Source organism: Phoca vitulina, unplaced genomic scaffold, assembly GCF_004348235.1.
Source record: "Phoca vitulina isolate PV1807 unplaced genomic scaffold, GSC_HSeal_1.0 scaffold2, whole genome shotgun sequence".
NCBI lineage: Eukaryota > Metazoa > Chordata > Mammalia > Carnivora > Phocidae > Phoca > Phoca vitulina.
In genome coordinates this window covers 4710223-4720498 of record NW_022589705.1, presented here as the reverse complement: position 1 = coordinate 4720498, position 10276 = coordinate 4710223, and the positions used below count along the sequence as shown (strand labels likewise).

Here is a 10276-nt window from a genome sequence, read left to right as displayed (position 1 = left end):
TGTTGCTTATGGTGGAAAACAAAACCTAGAAACAAAGCAAATGTCCTTCAGAGGTGGGGAGGGTGAATATATTAGGACATGTGAAGAAATATTCTGCAGCCATTAAAAAGAACAGTTGGACCTAGGTCTGGTGATTCATAGGGATTACCATGAGTAATTGGTGAGAAAAAGTGAAGTGCAGGAAATTATACATAAAATTATCCCACTCCTAAGAAGAAATATGCCACCCTTCTTTACCTTCTGGCCCCATTGTGTATGAGAGCCAACACGCAGGAGCATGGAGGAAACATGGCGGAAGCCAGACCCAGCTGTCATCCTGGTTTTGAAGGCGGATGGGAGAAAGTGAGGGAGGACCCCATCAGAAGAAAAGGAAAAAAAAAAAAAAGGACTGCATCAAAATTAAAACAATATATGTAACATAATCCCATTTCTCTATTAATGTAAAAGCATGTGTGTGGGTATATGTGAGAAGAAAATTTAAATTACATATACATATCTTGAACATTTTTGTTAACCCAAAACATACACATGTACATTCCTTCACCAGTAGTTTGACATAGAGTCAAGGCCTTTGCGTTGAGAATATGTCTATTTTTTTGGAGTTCTGTCCTACTGTGCTTTTGTACAAAAATCACACCCTGGATGCATTGTCTACAATTTCTAATTTCGGTTTCCACAGAGCAGAGCGTGAACTTAGACACCTGAAAACAAGTTGAGTACAGGAACCTTTTAGATACGATGCTTTGCCTCCGATCCTTCCCATTGTCTTGCCTCCATCCAATTCAACAATAACCTTATTTTAGGATCTCTCCTTTATTAAGTCTCTGCAAACTGTCAACTTGGTTCTGACAGAAACAATAACTCTTTCTTTCACACCCACATTTCCCCAGTTTATGTGACATTCATTGAAGTGCTCCAGCATGGAACAGGCTTGGGAGCAAACACATGTCACTGCAAGTGACATTCAGGTCAACAGGGAAGCCACAGTACCCCGTAGCCCGTGCATTCAGTGTGCCCGCCGGGAGGGAAGGGCAGCCAGCGTTTCATGGGGAGAACGCACGGGATCACCCAGCCTGGCGAGTCAGTCACGAGAGGCAGAAGTCCACGTGCTGTCCATGGGAGAGTGGGGAGCTGCCCTGTTGGGTCATATCCAGCTCTCTATGTGACTCAGTCAGTTATTCTGTGATTGAAATATCTGGGGTTGGGAGTGAGTGTGGGGGTCAGCGGACATGGAGGAGCCCAACCCTTTCACCATACATTGGGTAGCATTTCGCTGCTATGGCAAGAAGTGTGGGGTAAGTGGCTTGACTGGGGGCGGGCCGTCCAAGGGTTTGCAATCCTGTCTTGGGATGGGTGATGTAGCGTCAGGACAGGACTCTGGCCCAGCTTCACGTCTCCCAACTTGCTAGGTAACTTTGGACATATCATTTTAGGTCACTACACCTGTTCCCCTCTCTGCAAAATGGGGCAACACTGTCTCACTCACAGTTTTCCTGAGGTTCAAATGAGATGTGTCTTCATAGAAGTACTTACCACCGTGAGAGGACCGGCCAGGTGGTTTTCAGGTGTGCACACCTTACATAACATCTGTAGCAACAGGATGGGAGGAGGAATTCCATCCCTTCAATGAGCAGCAAGGTTTACGGCAAAGAACTTGCTCTTGGGCCAGAGGGACAGGGTCGGGTACACTTTTGGCAGGAGCTTGCTGCTCGTCTTTGGGCAAGTTGCTTCATCTCTCTGAGCATCTGCCTGTCACCTGGGAAACAGAGGACAAGAATGGGAAAATCACACTTCACTTGAGCCGCTATGGTGAGGATCACATAGAGCTTCTGAGTCCAAAGGCGTCTGGTACACAGGAGAGGCTCAATAGATGCTATTCTTGTGGACGTGATTCTTAGTCCACAAACTAAGACACGAAGGAAATGGAATGTCCTCTAATGTCCATAACTCAACTTATTTCTGACTCTGAGCTCTCATTTCTCTTTGTTGGTGGAAAACTTAAACCCCAGCCCTTTTCGGGGAATGCCCCCACTGTGGCATTGTGGACTGTGACTTCTCATTGTAAAGATGTGGGGGTGGAAGGTACTTGCCCCCGATTTCCCAGCCACACAGGCTGGGGCTGACTGTCCTTTGCCCTGTCCATCTGTCCTGTTGTTCTCTACTGCTTCTAGGGCATATTTAGAGCACACAATTGTCTCCATGGCTTGGGGCACAGAGCCAAGAAAAAAAATGGATGCAAGACAATAGGGAAGCATAGAGTCAATGGTGAAACAGAGAGTGGTGTGCATCTAAAGACATCCAAATTAAAAAAAAAAAAAAATTAACACTGTGAAGGCTACACAAAACACACCTATGGGCTGACTCTTTCCCACTCTGGACACAGTGGGCCCTCACTCTCTTAGAGCTCTACCTCACCCCTACTGACGCTCCCCCTGGTTCCCTGTTTTATTCTTCTCTTAGCCCTTAATACTGTACTTCCCTTATTTATCTGGTTACATGTCTGTCTTCCCCACTAGAATGCAGGCCCATGAACGCAGACTTTTGTCTGTCTTGTTCACTGTTACATCCCAAGTGTCCAGAACTGTGCCTGGCGCATAGTAGGCACTCAGTTAACATGTTGGATGGATGGACGGATGGATGGATGGATGGATGGATGGATGGATGGACAAATGACTTCATTGTTGAATGAATGAATTGGTTTTCTTTCTTCTCCTATGATACTTCTGCTATCAGAAGATTCTCAGCTGGGCTGGGACTAGGGTGAGGGGACCCTCAGCTAGGGTGCAAAATTTAAGGGGGCACCAAAAGAACTCAGTAATCAAGATAAATAATACTTAATGCAATACACTTAAGATGCAAAATTAGCAAAAAAAAAAATCTGTGAAGAGCGAAATCTCAACATTTTAAATAAACACGTGATCTGAAGGGCTTTACAGTGAGCTAAAGTCAGTTGGAAAATTAAGATCATCACCTGGTCAAGAGAAATTCTTCCCCTCCGACCCGCCCCGGGGAACAGCAGGGGTGATAACGTTTTTAATTCCTGTGGGTGAGGTAAACCTGGGTGCTTGGGCCAGGCTGGTGTTGGCCTCCAAAGCCTGGCCGGGGCTGCATAGTACCAGGGGACACAGCCAGCCCCTTGGTCAGGCCTCAGTAGTCGTCATCAGCCCACCTGGTCAAGAGAAATTCTTAAACATGGCAATGTTATCCACCGAAAATAAGATACGCAAAGAAGTAGACTTTGAAATCTTACTGAGTTTTTCATTAAAGCCGGGAAAGTACTATTCTAATAAACACTATTTTAGGGTATAAATAAAATATTTAAACTTAAAATACTGTTGAGTTCTAATATACCTACTTCTCAATTTTTCAATTTTTTTTTGTTATTGTAATGTTCTAGAATAGTCTTGCTCATTAAAAATACATACAGATGTGTATACAGGGGCATGCATTTTTTTTCTTTTGCTCCAGTCTCCAAATGATTGGCCAGAGGTGTGTTTATTAAGTGGTTTCATGAGTCATTTTTAAACAGGTCTCTAACTGCTCTGGCCTGAACTGCTTGCATCTGAAGGAGTGAAGGGGGGCGGATTTCAGGAGGCTGGTGAGGGAGGCGGTCTTGACTGGGGTGCTTTTCAATGATTCCCAAATCAACACACATAGGTCTACTACTTTATTTTTGTTTTGTTTTGTTTCTTGTTTTTTTTCTTTCTTTTTTTAAAACAACTCTTTATTTAAATTCAATTTAGTTAGCATATAGCGTATTATTAGTTTCAGAGGTAGAATTCAGTGATTCAACCATTGCATATAACACCCACTGCTCACTACATCACATGTCCTCCTTAAGGTCCATCACCCGGTTACCCCAGCCACCCACCCCCCTCCCCTCCAACAACCCTCAGTTTGTTTCCTATGATTAAGAGTCTCTTATGGTTTGCCTCCCTCTCAATTTTCATCTTACTTTATTTTTCCTTCCCTTGCCCTATGTTCATCTGTTTTGTTTCTTAAATTCCACATATGAGTGAAATCATGTGCTATTTGTCTTTCTCTGACTGACTTATTTCACTTAGCATAGTAACCTCTAGTTCCATCCACATGGTTGCAAATGGCAAGATATATATATATATACATCTTCTTTATCCATTCATCCGTCGATGGACATCTGGGCTCTTTCCATATTTGGCTATTGTGGACATTGCTGCTATAAACATTGGGGTGCATGTGCCCCTTCAGATCACTGTGTTTGCATCCTTTGGGTAAATACCTAGTAGTGCAAACACTGGGTCGTAGGGCAGTTCTATTTTTAACTTTTTGAGGAACCTCCATACTGTTTTCCAGAGTGGTTGCACCAGTTTGCATCCCCACCAACAGTGCAGGAGGGCCCCCCCTTTGTCCGCATCCTGGCCAACACCTGTTGTTTCCTGACTGTTCATTTTAGCCATTCTGACCGGTGTGAGGCGGCATCTCATTGTGCTTTTGATTTGTATTTCCCTGATCGGAGGCCTACTACTTTAATCAATAGTTTTGTTTCGTTTTGCATGAAAGACTCTTGAAAAATAAATCTTAAAGAAGAAAAAGAGATCAAGAAGAGGAAAGGGCTGGAGAGAGAGGAAGGACTCTAACTCCCCAGGCTGCCCAGGGAACCCACACATCTGCTCACTTCGCTCTCACTTCTGCCATCCCCGGCCACTCCCGCTCGGACCACACAGGCCCTGGGCTGCTACTAGGCCTCTCACTACATGGCCCAGTGGCCAGGGCTGGGCTTCCTCTGGCTGGTGGACACACACAGCTGACCTTTTAGTTGAGGGTGGGGGGCATAAATCTGAGGGTTTCAGAGGTCTCCCCACTCTCCGTGGAAGAGTGGCCACATGCCTCTAACTTCTCTTAGTGTAGCTTGGTGGTGAAGAGCCCTCTGGGGCTGCACTGCCCGGTTGGAGTCCTGATTCTTTCGCTTGTGACCGGCTGACCTTGGACAGGTGCCTGTGGCTTTCCTCATGCATGAATCAGAGAGAGCAGTAGCACCTGCCTGTCCCTTGGGGGGGGGCTGCTGATGGAGCCAGAGGCCTCGGGGAGGAGCACAGGGATGCAGAGACAGGCCGAGGGTGGGGAAGGGGGGTGGAGGGTCCAGTGCTGACCATGGAGGGAGGTTCCACTGGCTCTGCAGGGGAAGCACCCCGGAAGGAGGGGCTGGGCAGGGAATGGGAATGCAGAAGATGGATGAGCAGGGGATGTGGATGCGGGGCAGAGCATGGCTAAGGGTGGCCGGGAGGAGACACAGTGGGACGATCGGTCTCAAGAATCTTTTTTTTTTAAGATTTTATTTATTTATTTGAGATAAAGAGTGAGCACGAGTGGGGGGGGGGGGCGTGGGCAGAGGGAGAGGGAGAAGCAGGCTTCCCGCTGAGCAGGGAGCCCGATGTGGGGCTCAATCCCAGGACCCTGGGATCATGACCTGAGCCGAAGGCAGACGCTTAACGACTGAGCCACCCAGGCGCCCCTGTCTTGAGATTCTAAGTTGAACTCTGGTTCATGACACTTTCATAGACTCACTGGCTGGTGTTTGAGGCTAGATGATTGTTCTTGGCTCTGACTTCCAAATAGAAGGTCGCTTTATCCTCTGGTAATTTTCAGCCCCAGGCAGAGTGGGGAAAACTGTAGTTGGGGTCCTGAGATTAGGGAAGTCGCCCACATAGTCCATTAGCCTCCAGGGCTGAGCCAGGGCTGAAGCAGCCAACGGGGAAGGCCAGCTCCGGGGGTGGGGGGGTGGGGGGACTCCCTTTCCCAGGGCCAGCCCTCCTCTAATTGCTTAGTTCTTTTTGTTATAATAACGGTTTTATTAGGACATAATTCACACAGAGTACAACCACTCATTTGAAGTGTACAATTTGATGGTTTTAGTCTGACAGTTATACAATTACTACAATATTAGGACATTGTCATCACCCCAAAAAGAAACCATGCCCTCATTAGCAGTCACTCCTTCCCCTGACCCAACATCCTCCTCCCAGCCCTGGGCCACTAGGAATCCACTTTTTAGCTCTATAGATGTGCCTATTCTATTTTGTATGGATGAACTTATATAGTGTGTGGTCTCTTTGGATTGGCTTCTTTCACTGAGCACGTTTTCAAGGCTCACCCATGTGGTAGCACATATCAGACCCTCTTTTTTTTTTTTAAGGAGGCTCCACACCCAGCGGGGAGCCCAACGTGGGGATTGAACTCATGACCTGAGCCGAAATCAAGAGTCAGACACTTGCTTAACCGACTGAGCCTCCCGGGCGCCCTCAGATCCTCATTACTTTCTACACTGACTACTATCCCATTGTCTGAATGTACCACATTTATCTTTTCATCAGTTGACGGACATATGGATTGTTCCATTTGGCTATTATGAGTAATGATCTATGAACATTCATATGTGTGGACATGTTTTTATTTCTCTTGGGCATACACCAAGGAGTGGAACAGCTGGATCATATGGTTGTAATTCCTTCGTTCTTTGTCTATACTTCCGTTTTAGGACTTAGTACACTCATCACAAGTGCTCACAGATCTGTTTGCCCTATCCCATTGCAAGCTTTCCTGTCGCAGACCCCACAGAACCTAGCATCTACAAAGCACTAAGTACATGAGAACTACTCCACTGAGCCAAATGCTGCTTACAGACATGGCAAGATGAGGCTGGAGAGCTACCCACCAGATCCCACAGCTGGGGGAGGGGGGTCCCTGGTAACCTTGACAAGCCTGATTGAAGTGGGTTCAAGAAAGGAGGAGAGGAGTCAGAAAAAAGGAAGTACAGATCATTTCTTTTGAGAAACTTTTCCATTAAAGATAGTGGAAAAATGAGACAAGAGCTAGATGGGGAAGTGAATAAAGAGTATTTTGTTTTTTTGAAGATATGGGAAATGACAGTCTGTTTGTATGACGTAGCAGAGTGGTAAATGCTGATGATGCAGGAGAGAGGTAGACAAGGAGTGATCTCCTTAAGTAGATGAGGGCAGCTGGGATCCCACACAGAAGCAGTGTCATAGATGGAATATTTTTGTCCTAAGACTCACATGTTGAGACCCTAACGCCCATGTGACTCTATTTGGAGACAGGACCATGAGGAGGTGACAAAGGTTACATGAGGCCTTGAGGGTAGAAACCTACTCTGGTAGAGCTGGTGTCCTCAGAAGAAGAGGAGAGACACCAGGGCTCTTCCCAGCCATGAGAGGACACAGCGAGAAGGCAGCCGCCTGCAAACCAGGAAGAGAGCCCTCCCCAGGAGCCAAACCAGCCAGCACCTTGATCTTGGACTTTCCAGCCTCTAGAACTGTGAGAAAATAAATTTGTTTTTTTAAGTCACCCAGTCTAATTTGTTTTTTAAGCCACTGGTATTTTGTCATGGCGGCCCCAGCAGAATAAGACAAGGGGGGAGAATGGAGGTTTCAGGAGGAGCAAGGAGGGTTCACGTGCAGTCACAGGAGGGGAGGCAAAGGACATGGCTGCCAATGCAGTTGGGTGTGTAGACATGTGGCGGGAGGTTCTTCTGGATGCTTTTGTTTCAGTGACAGAGGAAGTGAGGCGAGCAGCAGAGCATGAGGACACAGGCAGGGCTGCAGGTCTAGGAAGAGAGGGGAGGAAACAGTGAGCAGACCAGGGCAATGCAGCAAGGCTGAGAGCCACTGGGAGCCCCCTGGGGGTCTGCAGTCACTAAGATGACACTCCTCAGCCTAGGGCTGTCTTTGCCTGCAGGGGTCCTTAGCAGCTCAGGTGCAGGGAGGGAATCAGCAGAGGTGACTCTGCCCAGGGTTGGGATTTGGCCAAATGAGGAGGATGAACCGCAGGGTAAAAGAGTGAAGGTAGCAGGTTGCTCTCATGATGAACATGGAGACCCAGCACGGCTCAGGGAACGAGAAGTCGCAGCGGCTGCAGGCCAGTGGGGGGCCGTGGGGTCACTGGCTTGGAGGACCTGGTGGGGCTGCAGGGTCTGTGGAGTGGGGCGCCCAGGGAGGGACGTGTAAGACGGAGAGTGGAGCAGGGACGCTTTTAACAGGGACTGTGAGGGGCTGCGGGCATTGGTGGTGGAAGGTCAGGGGCAAGACCAGGACGGTGGCTGCTGGGAAGGGAGGGAGGCAAGATGCTTGGGGCAGACCATGCCAGGGCACTGGACCTGGGGGTTCTGAAAGCACACTCAGATTCTGAAGGGAGGAGCGTTAGGAAAGAGTGATCTGGACCTAGCGCTAAAATTTTCACAGGTTGAGGAACAACAAAGATAACCAGAAAAGGGGCGTGTGGTGGTGGTGATCTGCTGGTTTGCCCATCGGAACTGAGGAAGGAGGCGTGGGCTGGAAGCAGACAGGAGCCAGGAGGACACCGGCCCTCCCTCTTGCCCAGGGTCCAAGGAGCACAGGAGAGGAAGGAACCAGCCCTTGAGAGGGCCTCAGGAAGCAGCATCCCTCGGGGAGAGTCAGGTTCCGGTGAGAACAGAAAGGTGGAGGGAACATTCATAGCAGAGAATACGAGGAATTTTGCCGTTGATGGAGGGGTCAGAAAGGGCCTTACGGAGCATCTAGAGACAACGGTCTGGAAGGCGAAGGATGTTCTGGGAGTCCCAGGCTCCCCACAGGGCCTGGAATAAAGGGTTTCACAGGATGAGCCAGACACACATTTTGATAGGAAGCTTTGCTGCCCAGAGGTGGGAGGACCAGGGAGAAGTAGGGGTGGGTCTTCCCAGCAGTACTCAGGGCGCCCAGGACCCCGCCTCATTCTTGCTGATAACCTGGGAGGGGCCCTGAGAGAGCTGCCTCACGGGGCTTTCAGCACACTTTGTCTTGGTGTGAAAAAGCAGTATTTCCTCTTTGAGGCTGAAGACTCTCATGTGGCAGGAGCTCCAGGGGTAGTGTGGGTTCAGGAGCTAAGGGCTTGGGATGTTCGTATATATGACGGCCACCTGAGGGACAGCCAGGGCCGTCTGCTTCCTCATTCAGGAGACGCTTCTGTTCTGCATTTGTATAGGACTTTACAGTTTGTTTTTGTTTTTAAAGATTTTATTTATTTATTTGACAGAGACAGAGACAGCGAGAGGGAAACAAGCAGGGGGAGCGGGAGAGGGAGAAGCAGGCTTCCCGCGGAGCAAGGAGCCCGATGCGGGGCTCGATCCCAGGACCCTGGGATCACGACCTGAGCCGAAGGCAGACGCTTAACGACTGAGCCACCCAGGTGCCCCAGGACTTTACAGTTTTTAAGAGTTCTCTGCTGTTTCCCTGCCCATGTGACAGCTAACATCAGACACCGAGTGAGTTAAGAGACCTTCATGAGACAAGTCTCCCTGCGTGTGGATGGCGGCGATCTGGTCTTAGCAAAATAAACGAAAGACCCGTGTGTCCTCGCCTCCTGTCAAGAGCAACGGACCCAGCACGCGGAACGTACTTTGTCCATCTCCTCCCTCACTCTACTACCAATCCTGCAATGAATTCTTTTCCCTCTAAAACAAAAGAGAAGCGGAGGATAGATTTTAGGAAAAAACCTTCACCTCCTGAGGTATGTGACTCAGAATATTTTTCTGACCTAAGAGGGAAAAAAAAAAAAAGCCAAACCATCTACCACTTATGTATATATTTACATATTTACAAATTTATATCTGATAGAAAATTCATAGTAAAAAATTGAGAGGCAAAAGTCATCTACAGTATCTAGTCATAGATCACAGCAGGGATAGGGTAGATACTGGTGCTGGTTGTTAGTTGATATTTCTTCCAGGAAAGAACCTTCTGGTGGAGGGCCACTTCAGATTAGAATTCCAAAATGTCCTCGAAGATGACATAAACTTGAATGGCAAATCAGATGGCTTTTTGTTCCATTATTTAAATAACTTAGTCGCTATACATTTGATTTCATCTTGTAGTACCGGTCAACTGGGGCTATTAAAAAAAAAAAGATCTCATGTTAGTAACTTGTAAAATGCAGACCAAATCACCCTCCTAGTCTAATGCGAGTAGCCCTTTTACAATAAAGCCATCAAAGCCAAGGGCTCCGGGGAGCAGAGATGGAGGGAGACTGGTCTTGGGCCCTCCTGGGATGGCAGCTGGAGGCCCACAGGAAGTACCACCTTCAGTGCGAGGCACTCGTTAACAGCCCGTTTCCTCAAACCAACTCAGTCTTTGAGTGTCATCGAACTCTCCAAAGAACAAAGCTGAGACCTTAAGGACCCTTACGTGAGCTGCTTCTCTTTGTGGCAGTTATCCGCTCCTTGCCACATGAGTCTCCTGGGGAGTTACTGGCCCTCCCTCAGCCTCTC

The 10276-nt window shown here is 48.1% G+C and overlaps 1 protein-coding gene across 1 annotated transcript in view; it reads right to left on the bottom strand.

The window, feature by feature from the left end:
• Positions 1 to 9148: 9148 nt before the first annotated feature.
• CD58 (CD58 molecule) overlaps positions 9149 to 10276 on the bottom strand; it is a 40022-nt gene continuing 38894 nt past the window's right edge. The window contains exon 6 of the mRNA XM_032420777.1: positions 9149 to 9899. Coding sequence (XP_032276668.1) covers positions 9890 to 9899 — 10 coding nt within the window. The 3' untranslated portion in view covers positions 9149 to 9889. The remainder of the gene's footprint in view (positions 9900 to 10276) is intronic.